The sequence below is a fragment of the Cnephaeus nilssonii genome, assembly GCF_951640355.1.
Source record: "Cnephaeus nilssonii genome assembly, chromosome: 7".
Taxonomy (NCBI): domain Eukaryota; kingdom Metazoa; phylum Chordata; class Mammalia; order Chiroptera; family Vespertilionidae; genus Cnephaeus; species Cnephaeus nilssonii.
In genome coordinates this window covers 72,297,869-72,314,233 of record NC_137078.1, presented here as the reverse complement: position 1 = coordinate 72,314,233, position 16,365 = coordinate 72,297,869, and the positions used below count along the sequence as shown (strand labels likewise).

At 48.4% G+C, this 16,365-nt stretch overlaps 1 protein-coding gene across 1 annotated transcript; it reads left to right on the top strand.

The window, feature by feature from the left end:
• Nucleotides 1-8,717: 8,717 nt before the first annotated feature.
• Nucleotides 8,718-15,154, top strand: PARS2 (prolyl-tRNA synthetase 2, mitochondrial). Its single transcript, XM_079776040.1, has 2 exons — nucleotides 8,718-8,824; nucleotides 12,881-15,154. Exon 2 carries the CDS (start codon nucleotides 12,910-12,912, stop codon nucleotides 14,335-14,337), a length of 1,428 nt encoding a protein of 475 aa, XP_079632166.1. The 5' UTR covers nucleotides 8,718-8,824; nucleotides 12,881-12,909; the 3' UTR covers nucleotides 14,338-15,154.
• Nucleotides 15,155-16,365: the final 1,211 nt, after the last annotated feature.

Below are 16,365 nucleotides of genomic sequence, written 5' to 3'. Positions count from 1 at the left end.
AGTGAATTTGTTATCTACAAAGTAAAAGAAACTAACAAAAGCACCTCGATATGTATGGGGGAGATCTATTGCTTCATCTGCCCAGAGTCCCTCCCTGCTGGGAACCACACACCTCTTCTTCCTGGGCTAGGAACTGCCCCTTCCCCACTCTGCGTAGAAGGGGAGGGCTGCCAGACACAATACCCCACACCCAGACCCCAAGGGCTGACATCTGACCCAGGCTGGGCAAATGAGTCCTTCCCAGAGAGTCTTCCAACTGGGTGCAGGGACAGAAAATGCTCTGTCTGCCGAAACAGCTATTAGCAGCTGCCCCAATTAGGATTAGGCTTAGCCTTCATCGAAGACCTGAAAACAGTAACTTAAACGAGACGGCAGTTTATCCTGTGAGGCAGCTCAAGTATTACTTTAGTGCCTGCCCATCTCCCAGCCCCCTCACCTACCAGGTGCCTGCTGAAGGCATCCTCCTGCAAGCACCCACCACTGTCCACGTGACTGGAAGCACTGGGTAGCTGATGCCCCCGAGAGCAGCCTTCAACTAATGGGGGCTGAACATTGGAGAACAGCTCAGCCTCACGGGAGGATTGGGGGGAAGGTAGGATCATCCTGAGGCAAAGTCCACACTCTCCCTGAGGTCCCATTGGGATCGAGGCCGGTTGCCCACAGCAGTAACCTGCTTGTTCATTATCACGCCCTGTATTTATTCTCGGCCCTTCCCTCTCTCGTTTCCCCACTCCTCTATTAATGTTTCCTGGGATCTCCTCCCAAATCAACTGCGTGCCTTGGAATCCTTGATTCAGGGTCTGCTTCTGGGGGAGCCCAGCTTGAGACACCCCTGGAGTCCTCCTTTATCCCAAGAGGAGGACTCCCCACCTCAGTACTCCCTGGCCACTTTCTCTCTACCTCAATACAATACATCATGGTCTATCTTGTATTTATTAAGTATGAGGAAAGGGTGAATATAGGAAATACATAAAATTGAGTCGCTTAGCCACGCTGCTAAAATTGTTAACATTATGAAGGTTAGTGATGAGGAAGCTATCCTATTCTTGTTCTAACTAGCTTGGGAACGTAAACTTTTTGGACTTTTCAATCCTGTGTCGATGCCTGGATACACATCTGGACAGACCCCAGACCTCCAGATAAACCTCTGGTTACTCCCTGAAGGACTCACATATCCGGTCCACCTGATATTGATTATCCAGACCCCTGGCATCGGACTGATAACCATCGTGAACCAATCTTAGGGCTAAACATGCAGGACAGATAATTCTCAAGAATGTCCTTTTTACTACAAGAACTCTTTTCTTTCTCCTCCAGAACACTTCTAGGATTTTGCCTAGCTGTGTTCGTAGTTTGCAAATTATAAGACCCTAGAATAAGTCTTTATCATTTATTTCTAGTAAACCCTTTTTTATAAGTTCATTTGACAAGCATAAAATAGAAAGGAATATGCATTTATTGAGTACAAGCTGTGCACCAGGCACTGTACCAAGTATCTTGTGCTCATTCACCCATTTAGTCACTGATTAATTTATTCAACAAACATTTATTTAGCATTTACAATGTGGCAGACAATGATCTAAGCCAGGGGTTGGCAAAGTGTGACCCACAGGCCCAATTCAGCCCCACCACCTGTTTTTGTAAATAAAGTTTTATTAGAACACAGTCATGCACATTTGTTGACATACTTCTATGGCTGCTTTCAGGCTATAACAACAGAGTTGAGTAGTTGTGACAGCGACTGTATGTCCTGCAAAGCATAAGGTATTAGCTATCTGGCCCTTGGTCTGGGGCACTGGGCGTGCTGCAGTGAACAAAATTAACACAAATCCCACCCTCCTGGGTGGAGCTTGCCTTCTACTTGGGTTGGGGGAGAGGTATAAACCCAAAACTAAGTAAGATATTTAGTATATTAAACAGTGATAAATGCTATGAAGAAAAATAAAGCAGGCAGGGAGTTTCAGGAATGCTAAGGGCAAAGGAGTGGGGATTGATGTGAAAAATTTGGTGCCAGGAAGTCCTGGCTGTGAAGGTGCCATTGGAGCAGAGACACCAGGTAGAGGAATGGCAGATGTGAGAGCCATACTGGAGTATTAACAAGTTAATCTTATAATGAGCACTAAGTACCAGGCGCCCTGCGAGTGCTTTACATACATAATCTCACTTAATTACTTAAAAGTCTTCATCTCATTACACACTTAATCTTACAAAAGAATGATCTGAATATATTTCTAATATTCATGCAGAATTTTCCATTTATGAAGTCCTTTTCTAATGTTGTTTGCTTGCTCTTCACAGCGTTTCAATGAGGTTCCTGACCTCACTGTTGTATAGCCAAAGACCAGAAAGGTCAAGTCCCTTGTTCCAAGTCACTCAGCCAGTAAGTGCTGGAGCTGGAAAGCAAACCCAGGTCTGTCTGGACCCAAACGCCGTATTCCTCTCTCTGAACCACCAGCTTTGGACGGCAACCAATGCCATCTCGTTCCATCCAGACCTCACCCAAATCCTGCACCAAAGAGAAAAGGCAAAGTCGTGTTGGAAGGAACTCAGTTTCCATCATCCTTCCAGATACAGTGCCCAGATAAACTACAGAAGTGACCCCCAGAACTCACATTTGGTCATTTCCTCTGATGATCAGTGACTACCTCTGGCTGTGCCCAGTGCTCCGCAGAGCTAACCCAGAGCAGGTGCTCGAAAGGGAGTTGTCTCCAGATGAACTATTGCTGAGGCTTTTGTTTTGTTTCTTTTTACTGAGGTTTCGTTTGGTTTCCTTTTTAGCAGGTCATTCTTAAGAATTGAGGGAATTAAGTAGAAAGCCATTAATTCAGCAAATAGGCCTTGAGATTTGCTAAATGCAAAGTCTTTTTTACGTAGAAAACAGGTTTATTCTGGCTGGGCTAGCGGTGGTCCTCCCCTGGGAGAGCTCACAGCCTGCAGGGGTGTGTCCTGCGGGACCTATTGTGTGCCAGGCACCGTGCTGAGCCCTTTACATGGGCCAACTCTGCATCTTCATCACAACTCCCTGGGGGAGATGTCACTACTACTTTACAGATGTGGCATCTGAGCCTCAGGGGGGCTGAGGATCTCATCCATGGGCACAAAGTAAGTGGGTGGCAAAACCAGGATTTCCCAGGTGTGTTTGTCCCATATAATGTACACGCTCAGCTGTCACACACCTCAGAGAGCGGATGGGCCAACGGAGTAACTCAGAGGAGAGTGGAGTCCTTGCTTGTGAGGACTTCAAGAAAGGCTTGCCAAAAGGGTGCTATTGCCCTAGCTGGTTTGGCTCAGTGGATAGAGCGTCGGCCTGCCCATTGAAGGGTCCCGGGTTCGATTCTGGTCAAGGGCACATGCCTGGGTTGCGGGCTTGATCCCCAGTGAGGGGCATGCAGGAGGCAATCGATCAATAATTCTCTCTCATCATTGATGTTTCTATCTCTCTCCCTCTCCCTTCTTCTCTGGAATCAATAAAAAAAAAAATTTTTTTTTTAAGGTGCCATTGAGCTGGGCTCTAAAGATCAGGCCTCCAGACAGAGGGGACCCAACAAGAAAGACTGTTTGCGATGGCTCCCACAATTTTGGTTATGGGTCAACACATGTTTGATACAAGTAAGTTACCATCAGGGGCTGTGAGTGCAGAGGTCAGGCTGTGCAGCAAACAGACTTGGAGATGAATCCTTTCTCCCCTTTACTAGTGGTGTTGACCACAGACATATCAGAGCCAACCTTTCCAAGCCTTGGTTCCTCGTCTGTAATATGGACACAAGAGTGATGTTTATACCTCATGGGGTCGTTGTAGGGATTTAATCAAACATGGATATTAAGTGTTTAATATTGTCCCTAGCACATAGCAAGGGCTCTATAAATGTGAACAGTGATGATGACAATGACTGGTGGCCACACTTCAATTCTGAGGAATCTTGATAAAAAAGAGGCCTACCTCCTCCTGGCTGGTGTGGCTCAGTTGGGTGGAGCATCGTCCTGTACACCTAAAGGTCTCAGGTTTGATTGGTCTCGGGTTTGATTCCCGGTCAGGACACAAACTTCGGTTGCAGGTTTAATCCCCAATGTCAACCAATCTCTCTCTCTCTCTCTCTCTCTCTCTCTCTCTCTCTCTCTCTCTCTCTCTCAAATAAATAAGCATATCCTCGGGTAAGGATTAAAAAAAAAAAAAGAGGCCTATCTTTCCAGTCGCCTTCTGTTCTCTAATCAACTTAAACTTAGGCATTGAACCAATTAACAAGTGGTGCTCTCTGGGCCCAAGGAGAGGAGGTCCCTGAAGACTGAGGGGATTGGCGTTCCATGCACTGGCAGAGTGAGGAGTCCTTTGGAACTAGAGGCGGCAGCAAAATAATTCTCTCCTTAGGAGACAGGCTGAGCCTCTCTTGGATGGGCATGTCCTTCAGTTACTTCTTGAGCTTCTAGATAAGATTAAGTTTTCCCTTCGGGTACTCCTCAAACAAATGCATCTGCGCCTGAACCAGTCAATGCAAGCACCCCTCCCCCGCCCCACCCCCAACCTCGGGAACCTGGAAACAGAGATCCACTCTGCGCCTGCGCAAAGAAACCCAGCGCTTTATAAGCCAGACCCCAGCGCAGTGTGGGAGCCGTATTCTCTGTCACTGTGCACTCCCCTGATGCATCAAGCTCCCTCTCTCTCTCTTTCCCCTCTCACCCAGGTTTTAGTAAACCTCTTCTCTTTTGAATCTGTTTCACCTACTTTCTTGATTTCTATGCTGAGGAGTAGGGCAAGAACCCCTCTGCTGGTGACACTTATGGTGGGCTAGAGGAGCCATGTGGTCCCCAGAATTAGAACAGGTTAAGGGATGGGCAAGTTGCTTTCAATTACATCTTTCATCGACTCCGCGGAACACCTTACATGGTGCTATTATAGTTTCTGTCTTACTTATGAAGAAACGATAAAGTCACTGGCCCAAGGTTACATAGCTAGTAAGGAGCTGGGCAGGATTCCAGTTCAAGCCACCCTCCCACCTCCAGTCCAGTCTGGCTTGGCCTGGCTGGGCTAACTGGGTGCGGTTGGGCGCAGAAGTCCATCAGATGGACTGTCCCAGTGGTCCTCTGGAGTCTGTCCCCTCCTCTCGGGCACACTGCCCCAGTCTGGGCCATCGGAGGAGTCTCCCATTGGGACTCTCCCCTTCCTCTTCCTCCCACCTGAGTTCACGCTCACGCCTCACTCAGACAAAGACATACAGTTGACCATGTCTTTTCCTCGTATAAAACCCTTCCACTGCCCACAGGCCTGCTTCTCACACTGCCCAGTGACCTCATCTTACTACTGTGTGTGTTGGTGGGCAGGGGAGTGTCATTCTTCACAGAAAAAGTTTCACTGGCCTCCGAGATGAAGACAAACTTGCAGCCTAGTCCAGCAGGCCCCGCCACACTGGGGTGCTTTCCCAACACCCAAGTGTTCTTGAGCTTCTTCCAGAACTACCGTTAAGCCTTCTTACTTACAGCCAGTTGTGACTTAGTCCCCTTGATTAGAATGTCATTTTATCTGCCCTTTTCAGCCTGGGAAGCTCCTAGTTAAGGTCCAATTCATGTCCCCTCCTCCAAGAAGCCCTCCTTGATCTCACCACCTGCATCCTTGCAATGCTGCTCCCTCAGCATCTTGCTTTCCTTTCTTCACAGCTTCTGACCTCAGGCTGCTGGGACTACTGTTTTGAGGGGCGGCCTCTCCAGGAGGTTATGAGCAATCAGAGGTCAGGGAGTTCACCATTAACTCTGCCTTTACTTGTTCATTCAGCACACACTTGGAGCCTCTCTGTGGCAGGCATGGGCTCTGGATGCCGGAATGACTCAGGGTGTCTTCAGAGGAGCTCCAATCTGAGGGAGACACAAACCATTCATTCATTTGTTGATTAAACAAAAAGCAAAACCCTTTGCTAATCCCCCATCTGGACCAGGCTCTGTATTCAAGGTACAGAAAAGAGCAAAATCTGTGCCTGTTCCAGGGACTCCCAGTCTGGCCAGGGGCCAAGGGAAACCATTAAGTGCCTGATGTGTCCCCAGGGCTGGGCAGGGGGAGGAAGTGAAGGGGAAGGGTGGGAACCAAGGCAAGTGTAGGGTCCTTTTCTTTTAGATGACCATGAATAATTTGTTCTGTGGGATTTTATTTTATTTTTTGTTTTAGGGAACTTGTGGAGTTTTAACCATGAATGAACTCTGTAAATCAAGGCACACAATGAATGACTGATCAACTGATTGATTGACATGTCACATAGGAAGTTGCTAGCAGTGATAGGGCTACATTCTGGGTCTCCACCAGCCTGGATTTCCTCAGTGGGGAACAAATTTACTCTGACCATGGCTGGCTTGAGCAGGCTCTGCAGCTCCAGGCTGGAAAGCCTCCTGAAAACTTGCAGTAAAAGGCAGCAGTTCTCCCAAGGGGGTTGTGAGCATTAATTAGTTACCACTGGTAAAGTGCTCTGAAGATGTGGGGTGTATAAACACAGCCAGTCATTAGGCTTCTCCATACCACTATGCTCCATAGCCTGGGAACTGCTAATTGAGACATAATTAACACCTCAGGGTGCAGACGATGGATGCTGGCTCTTCCAGGATCGGAAGGGCTGAAATAATGTGCACGGGGAGCAGGGAGAACTATTAGGCCACTTTGGATCCCGAAATATACCAAAGATTATTCATCTCCTGTCTCCAAGGAGGAAGTGCGGGGAATATTGCCTCAGTAAAACCTTTGGGACTGCACTCGTTGGGGAAAGCCTCGACCACAGTGCAGGGCTGCAGAGGCTGAGCCACACTCTAAATTCAAAAGAGCTCAGGTCTAGCCCAACGCGGTCCAGCCTCCTAACCGGTTGGACCGATAGCAGTTCCTCAGTTGTAAGACTGAGATGATAACGTGCTTCCGCCACCTCTGCTATCCCCCAACCCGGCTGCCTAGAGCCTTTTCTTGAGGCCAGCAAATCCAGACCTGGCTGCACAGTAGGATCCGGGGGGACTATACTGTACTGATGCCCAGGCCCGCCCAGATCAATACCCAGCCTCTCAGGGTTGGGCCTGGGTGCATACGGTGATTCCAGGGCAGTCACGGTTGAGAACCACCGCTTTGGCCCATGTGTCAAGCACTGAATGAGGAGTGGTGGGAAAGAAGATGTAAAGCCCACCTCACACCTGCTCACCATTTCCTGATGCCGTGCCTGTGAGTGTTCTGGTCCCTCTGCCTGGACATTGTACTCCACTCCCACTGGCATTCTTGTCCTGGTAAACCCCATTCATCCTTCAGGCTCAGCTCCAACCTCACCTCCTCGGTGAAGCCCTCCTTCCTGGCATTCCCACAGGAGGTTTATCAGCTCCCATTACACCACTGATTACATTGTGTTGTTCCTGGCAGATCCTGGGTGAGCTGAGAGGTTCTCGGAGCCACTATCAGCATCACCGGTGTATTGCATTGGGTCTGGTACATTTTAAGCTCTCAATAAACTATTGCCGTTATTATTTAGATGATATGCAGGTCCCACCTCAGTACATTTGCATTTGTTATGCACAGTGTCTGGAATATTCTTCCCCCAGATTTCTGCAAAGCTCTCTCATCTCCTTCAGGTCTTTGCTAGAATGAGACCTTCTCAATGAGGTTTTCTTAATAATTCTATTTTAAATTTCAACCACTCGACCTCCAACCTGTGCCCTTCTCTAATTAATTTTTCTCCAGAGTATTTGACAGCATCTCACTGGTGGATCCTGTCTTCATATAAAATTTTGATAAGTTGTTCACCATGGACTTTTTGCAGTAGTTTTTTAAATTAATTGCATTAAAATACCACTTCTCTTGATTACTGTTTTTTGGCCTTCCCTTAAGTTTCACTGTATTTTTTTATCAACTAGAATGTGAGCTACATTGAATACATGTTTGAAAATTGTTCCAGTATGGTCTACTATGAAGAGTTGTGTGCAGTGGGAGCGCAGAAAAGGAAGCGACTATCTCTATTTGGAAGGGTTAGAGAAGGAAATTTTGTTTGTTTTTGTTCACTATTCCGTTTCTACAACAGTGGCTGGTACATGGAAGCTGCTCAAATATATTTTATGAGTGCCCTAGCTGGTTTGCTCAGTGGATAGAGCTTCGGCCTGCAGACTGAAGGGTCCCAGGTTTGTCTCCAGTCAAGGGCACATGCCTGGGTTGCTGCTCGATTCCCAGTAGGGGGCGTGCAGGAGGCAGCTGATCAATGATTCTCATCATTGATGTTTCTATCTCTCTCTCCCTCCCCCTTCCTCTCTGAAGTCAATAAAAATATATTTAAAAAAATATTTTATGAGTGAAAGTTTGACTTAGTGTCTTAAAGATTGCCTTTTCCCAATTGTTTAAAAAAAATTAAATTTCTTTAAATGGAAAGCGTGTAAAATAATAAGGTAGATTTGAAACAACCTGGTCCATCGTATATGGATTACATGTACAATGTTACACTTTGCCCGCAGTTACACTTTTGCCCGTGGTTCTCCCAGTTTGAGAATGGGGCGAGCCCTGGCAGGGGAGGAAACACCAGATTCAAAACCTGGAAAAAAAGTCTTTGACCATAGAGTTACACCTCCTTACATCCTAGAGAAACTTCCGGGACGGTGATGTCTCCTTAGCTGAGCTTCCGGAAAACCATTCACTTGCCTACAAGTTGGGTGGGGCTAGTCCCCTGAGATCGACTTGTGATTGGTTAAAAAGGAGGGAGGCGGGGCTAGGGAGGGCACTTCCTCTCACCATTACCACCACCACCCCCAACCCCCTCCAGCCTGCCCCAGGCTCACGTGGGCTAGTCCGGCGTGGCGGTCTTGAGGACGGAGTTGGCTGGAACTGCAATTGGTGAGCGTGGGTGACAGCGAGGACTGAGGAGCCCGCGGGAGGCGGCCGAGTGAAGAGAGGGCTCTGGGCGCGGACACTGGGATCCTGGTGTCCGCCTTCCTTTGTGCATCCCGTCTTTGGGTTGGGGCGGAGTCACATCACATGAACTTCTGGATAATACTTGTTTCCTGGTCTCAGTTTCCTCCGTGGAAAATTGAGGTCAGGACTTACTCCCTTGTCTACCTCAGGTTGTTGTGAGTGTCACGGTGTCTCTAGAAATGCCAGCCCTGGAAAGACCCTCAGGGATCACCTGGTGGCTGAGCCAATCTTCCCATTTTATATATGGGAAAACTGCGGTCCGGAAAGTGGACTCATTTGACCCGGTCACCAGCCAGCGTCGGCTGAGCCAGTTCTTAGAACGAGGTTTGAGGTTCCATTGCTGTTTTATGCAGCACGGTCCGTGATGGAGACTTCGTGGGAATCGGACGCAGGGACTTGGCCTCCAGATGTGGCCCTGTGCTCACCTGCCAAGTTACTTGACACAATGGCTTCACATCTCTGAGCCTCCCTCTCTGTGAATTGGGCATAATGATAATAGCAAACACTTTATGGCACTTATTATATACCAAGCACTGTTATAAGCACTTCATGCATAACTTCCCTGCTTGGATTGCAAGGCCATTGTGAGTCAAAAGGACCTTTAAAAAGGCATGTGCTAGAAGGACAGAGTAGGTGCTCTTTGAAAATGTATGGAATGATCGAATGACTCAGCCTCTTTACCAGAGTCTGGGGTGCAAGAAACGTTGTATTGTCTGTGGAAAAATTGAGATATAATTATTCTCCTGTTGGTGTAAGCTGAGGGGTCTGGGGACAGAGGGCTTAAGGCTCTTATTTAAATTGTCCAGATAGCACCCCTTCACTTTGATCTTTTACTAATGCATTTGATCAAAAAACATTATGAACTGTAGCCTAAATATTAAACATTGCCATAGACCTGAAATCTAAAATTGCAGAAAACCTCATGAACTCATGGTTTAATGGAGGAATAGAGCATGAAACATTGTTCACTCCCAATGCCTGGCACACAGCAGTTTCTCAAAAACATGTTTAAAAATTGTTCCAGTGTGGTCTACTATGAAGAGCTGTGTGTGGTGGGAGCACAGAGAAGGAAGTAACTATGTCTATTTGGAAGGGTTGGAGAAGGCTTCTTGCAATAAGTGCATCCTGATGAATTGGAGTTGCTGGGGTAAAGTTGGCCTATTCTTAAAATGATGAGCAATTTGGGGCATGTTAGGGGAGTAGTAGGGTAAGAAGCTGGAAGAGATGCGTTGGGATCAAAATATGAAGAGGCTTTGGTACCATTCTGAGAACATTATGATAGGGGGGATTAACAGATTATAAACAGGAGTGATTGAATCAGTATATCTGAAATATGGAGATTGGACAGATAGGAATCAAGAATCGTTCAGTTTATTCATTGGTAGACATTTATTGAATGTCCGCTGTATCCTGGCACCATGCTGGCTGTTGCAATATAACTTGGGACAGAATGGACATGGTTATTGCCCACATGGAGTTCACAGCCTAAATCAGAGTGGGTGAACAGTTAGGCTTCTGCAGTTCTCCCAGTGTGGTCCCCGGACCAGCAGCATCAGCACCACCTGGGAACTTGCTAGAAATACAGGTTTTCTGCCTAAACCCCAGACCTACGAAATCAGAAACTGTGTGTGTGAGGCCTCACTGTCAGTGTTTTAACAAGCCCTCCAGGTGAGTCTGATGCTCACTAAAGTTTCAGAACCGCTGGTCTATTGTAACAAGTGGTATTGAGGGGCTAACTCAAGGCTGAGGCAGTAAGGGTCAAAAAGGATGGGGTGGACTTGAGAGAAACCTTGCTTTAGGAGGAGCCAACAGTGAAGGCATTTCTGGCTTGGGCCACTGGCCTGAGGTGGAATCTCAGGTGATGCAGTCAGGTGTGAATCACACGCTTTCTGCCTTCAGGACCCACACTTCTCCATGCAGTCACACTAGGACTCTATAGCAGTGCCTCCCAACCTTTTTCAGGTCATAGGCCACATAGGAAATGAGAGTATCTGTACAGTGCGCAGGGGAAATGGATGAAGCTGCCTGAGGTTGGAGGGGCCAGCTGGAGGCAACCATGTGAGAATTCCAGCTTCCCAGCGCTAAGAGGGATCAGGAACCCATTCTTAGCATACTGCAGGGGAGCTCTGCTCCATGGCATATGCTGAAAATCAGAGGTGCTCACTAAATTTGACATAGAAATCAAGAACCTTGGAAGTTTATACCCTTTGACTCAGTAATTTCATTCATTCCTGAAAATTCTCTTCCAAATATATTACAAAATAAAACCTTCTGTTCATTGTAGATTATGTATAAAGGAGAAAACTCAACAACTTGCTGGTAGTAGGAGAATCATTCTTAATAGAATCAATGGATGAAATGTACTCTCATTAGAAGTATGTCAATATTTGGTAAAATCGTAGAGAAACCTACGTGCTCAATCATCAGACAATGTCTAGTAAGCCCCTGCTGTGTGCTTAGTGGAGAGCAAGTTAGATGTGGTCCTTGCCTGCACAGAGCAGAGCGCCTGGGGGAAGACAGGCAGCTCATTGAGCAGTAACTCCAAAGAGTGATTGGCGTTTGGTGGGGGTGAGGGGCTGCTGCAGGAGAAGCCGGTTTTGGGGGTATAGGGAGAGGGACAGGAAGGCATCCTAGAGGACTAGATGCCAATCCTGAGGCCTGGAGGATGGGTAAGTATTGGTATGCAAGGGGGAAAGTGTGTTTAAAAGTGAGCATGGTGCAGCTGGAATGTGGAGAGGGAGATGGTAATATGAGGCCAGAGGAGTAGCAGCCGGCTCACATGGGGCCGTGGGCACTGTGAAGGTCAGAAGCTTAGACCCAATTCTAAGGATAGCAGGAAGCCGTTGGAGGACTTTAAGCAAGAGAAACTATTACGGGTTTTGGAAGTATTCTCTGGCTGCAGGGTGGAGAATGGATTGGAGAAGGAGGGGATGGAAGCTGGATGCCCAGTGAGGAGGCTGTTGCAATAACCAGGTGAGATGATGATGGCCTGGACCTGGCTGGAGGCTGTGGAGGTGGAGAGAAGGAATAGATTGAATAGCACATGAAGAGGCAAGAATGACAGGGCCAAGGGGGGTGGTGTATATGAGACATGGATGGAGGGGATGAACCCAGGTTTCTAGTTTGGGCAAAGGGTGGCTTCTGGTGCCATTCAGAGTGATAGGCAGCACTGAGGGGGGCGGGTTTGGGGGGAAGGTGCTGAGTGTGAAGTGCAGTGTGTTCTCCAGGAGGCAGTTGGGATAGGTAGGTCTGAAATTGGAGAGATGGGGGTGTAGATGTTGACTTGGAGCATTGGCATGCGGCCTAACCAGGGAGTGTGTGTGAGGGGGGAGGAAAACAAGACATTTAAGGAGGGTGGGCATTTAAAAGGGTGGGCAAAGGACAGGACTGACAAAGATAAGGGATCATCAGCTGCGGTTGTCTCTGAGCCGAGGGATTATAGTTGCTTTCCTTTCCTTTTTCATTTCTTTTAGCGCCCCCCCCCCCCCCCCCCGTTTTCTATAACAATAGCAAACATCGATTGAACTCGTAGAATGTGCTAGATAACTGTTCTAATAACTTTTTATAACTCTTCTAAATTCCCACAATGAACCTATAAGGTAGGTCCTATTACCATTTTACAGATGAAGGAGCTGAGCACAGAGGGGTTAAGTCACATGTCCCGAGCTACACCGGGCGCCGCAGCGGGAAGCCCTCTGGAATCCAGGCAGCCTGGTGTCAGAGCCTGTGCGTCCACCACCTGTGCATGTCTCTTCACAGTACACTACTGTATTTTTGTAAGCGGGAAAATATATATACTTTTTACATGGCAGTAGAGGGAAGAGAAGTATACTTGGATCTGCTAGGATATTCAAAATGAAAGGATTTGCATCTGCAGAATCAGTGGCTGTCTTAGAAGTTTGTTGGAGGCCAAACTGAGCTGGCTACTTCCTAGTCAGACAGTTAACACCTATTTCTGCACCACTCATTTTTCTCCAGGCACAAGTGCTTCCCTGTGCCGGGGTGTCATGGAAGGGCTGCTGACAAGATGCAGAGCACTGCCCGCTCTGGCCACCTGCAACCACCAGCTCTCTGGGTACCTTCCCCGCAGGTTTCCCCACTGTGCCCCAGGGAGAGGGAAGCGCTTGGTGCTGTCCTGCCTGTTCCAGCCCCAGAACCTTCGGGAAGACCAGGTGCTCCCACTGGAGGGCAGATCTGGCGACCTGACCTGTAAGAGCCAGCGGCTGATGCTGCAGGTGGGCCTGATCCACCCAGCGAGCTCCGGCTGTTACCACCTCCTGCCTTATACTGTTCGTGCCATGGAGAAGCTGGTGCGGGTGATAGACCAGGAGATGCAGGCCATTGGCGGGCAGAAGGTCAATATGCCCAGCCTCAGCCCAGCAGAGCTCTGGCGAGCCTCCAACCGGTGGGACTTGATGGGCAAGGAGCTGCTAAGACTTAGAGACAGACACGGCAAGGAATACTGCCTAGGACCAACTCACGAGGAAGCCATTACAGCCCTGGTTGCCTCCCAGAAGACACTGTCCTACAAGCAGCTCCCATTCCTGCTGTACCAGGTGACAAGGAAGTTTCGGGATGAGCCCAGGCCCCGCTTTGGTCTTCTCCGTGGCCGAGAGTTTTACATGAAGGACATGTACACCTTCGACTCCTCCCCAGAGGCCGCCCGGCAGACCTACAGCCTGGTATGTGATGCCTACAGCAGCCTGTTTGACAGGCTGGGGCTGCGGTGTGTCAAGGTCCAGGCAGACGTGGGCAGCATCGGGGGCACGATGTCTCACGAGTTCCAGCTCCCAGTGGAGATTGGAGAGGACCGGTTTGCTGTCTGTACCAGCTGCAGCTTCTCGGCCAACGTGGAGACGCTAGACTCGTCTCAAATGATCTGCCCTGCTTGCCAGGGACCACTGACTGAAACCAAAGGCATTGAGGTGGGGCACACGTTTTACCTGGGCACCAAGTACTCCTCCATTTTCAATGCCCAGTTTATTAACGTCCATGGCAAACCTTCCCTGGCTGAAATGGGGTGCTATGGCTTAGGTGTGACACGGATTTTGGCTGCTGCCATTGAGGTTCTCTCTACAGAAGACTGCATTCGCTGGCCGAGCCTCCTGGCTCCTTACCAAGTCTGCCTCATCCCCCCGAAGAAGGGCAGTAAGGAAGAGGCGGCTGCAGAGCTCATGGGGCAGCTGTACGACCACATCTCAGAGGCAGTGCCGCAGCTTCGTGGGGAGATCCTACTGGACGACAGGACCCATCTGACCATTGGGAACAGACTGAAGGATGCCAACAAATTTGGCTACCCCTTTGTGATCATCGCCGGCAAGAGGGCCTTGGAGGACCCTGCCCATTTTGAGGTTTGGTGCCAGAACACCAGCGAAGTGGTCTTTCTCACCGAAGAAGCAGTCATAGAATTACTGAGCCACGTGCAGGTTGTGTAAATGCCCCAGCCCACCCTCCTCATGTCGCGCCTTGGAGTTCGTTCTAATGCTGCTGCCTTTCCTGCACTCCTTTCTGGGGCTGGTCTCTCAGAAACAGGCAGCTCATGGACGATGAGCACAAGTTAGGGAAACCAATTTTCATCCAGTCATTTATTCATACTATTTGTATTAAAGTCATTAACTTGGTCCCTTTCTCTGGACTGGCCATGCTGCCACATACCATTCCTTTGATATCTTCCGTTAGTAGGCAGGGAGGCAAGAAAGAGCAGCCTTCTTGTCCTGGCCCTGAGGCGAGTCACTTCCCTTCTCTCAGCTGTTTCCCATGTGTAGGGTGGGGGTGGCTGATGGCCAAGGCCCTCCCGGCTCCATAGTCTGACCACAGGCCACTTGCTGCATACAGTCTGGAGAGCAGGCCATGAGAAAATGGAACAAGATCTGTAAAGTCTTTAACAGCTATCTGTCACTGGCTGGTTCCACGAGAGGTTCATAACAGACAGATCTGGTTCCTCTAATCCCCCTTTAGTCTAAGTTACACAGAAAGCTGATATAATCAGCTAATGGCCCCAGTAGATCTACTCTATTGAGGTGGCTCTGCACGAGATCATGTTGTGACGATTGAATAAAGTCAAACTATTGGGATGAGCTGTGCATGCTCATTTGAAACAATGGTGACATCTGCCTTCTTAATTGTATGTGGTACCTTGTCTTGAGAATCTTCTTTCCCTTCTTTTTCTACCATGTCTACATTCCATTCCAAAAGGGGGGGGAAATGGGTGTCTGGGAAAGTGTGTTTTAAACTATTTCTTCCACAAATAAAGGATAGCAGGCTTTGAGTGCCACTATGACCTTATCCTCAGTGCACTTAGATCCTAGAGCCATGACAGGGGTGAATACTAAGGTCTCTGCGTGAATTATGTGGAAAACTAGGAGCTGACTTGAGCCACTACTGTGGAGCCACCTGCTTTCATTGCTCCTGCTCACCAGATTAGGGTCTCGACAAGTCCAAATCAAATAAGAATCTGACAAGGACAAGCTCAAAGCCACCACCTCCTGAAAGCATACCTGACGACATCTGGAAGTGGTTTTCCCTCCGGCTCCCCAGCACTCTCCTGTTCAGCCCTTCTTGTTTGGGGCCACAAAACTCCTTGTTTGGTGAGCCAGCCTCTTGTAGCTGATGGTCAGCTCCGAGGCCAGGGTCCTAGGCCAGTGGTCGGCAAACTGCGGCTCGCGAGCCACATGCGGCTCTTTGGCCCCTTGAGTTTTTAGCAAAGGCCAGCTTAGGAGTACCCTAATTAAGTTAATAACAATGTACCTACCTATATAGTTTAAGTTAAAAAATTTGGCTCTCAAAAGAAATTTCAATCGTTGTACTGTTGATATTTGGCTCTGTTGACTAATGAGTTTGCCGACCACTGTCCTAGGCGGATTCCAAGTGCACTGCAGTTCTTGTCTTGGCCAGCTGTTCCATCTGTCACACAACTTCCAAGCAACTTGTTACTGCAAGAGTAACCCACCCTAAGCACACACCATCAGGTTCCCTCAGTAAAGCCTATGCCAAGCCCTTATGACTCCCAAGCCTACCACGGAGCTCAGGCCCAGCATGTAGGTCAGGAGATGCGGATTCTGACAGCAAACCTAGAAAGGCTGGACTGTGAGGCACGGGAGCTTACCCTTGGCTACACATTGGAATCATGTGGGTCCTACTCAGAGGTTCTGCTTATGGGGTAGGGTGTGGCCAGCTGTCAGGAATTTAAAAGCCCCTGGATGATTCTAATGTACAAAGTCCATTGAGAGCTCCTGGTATTCGGGTAGCTGCCTTCTCTGAGCCCACTTTGTAGTTGAGCATTTCTTTGAATAATTTCGGTTGTACATTATCAGACTGATGTGAGCTCACTGCTTTTAATGGTCTGTTTTTTATTTGTTGGGGGCTTTCCATGTGCCATTGTGCTGTGAGGCCCTTTTATACACTGTTTTCAGTCTTTGAAACTGTGCAGGGGAGGTGCTGTTACTCCCAGTTTACCAAGGAGC

Coding starts and splice junctions, on each gene's coding strand:
- PARS2 (XM_079776040.1), top strand. CDS start 12,910: ATGGAAGGGCTGCTGACAAGATGCAGAGCACTGCCCGCTCTGGCCACC.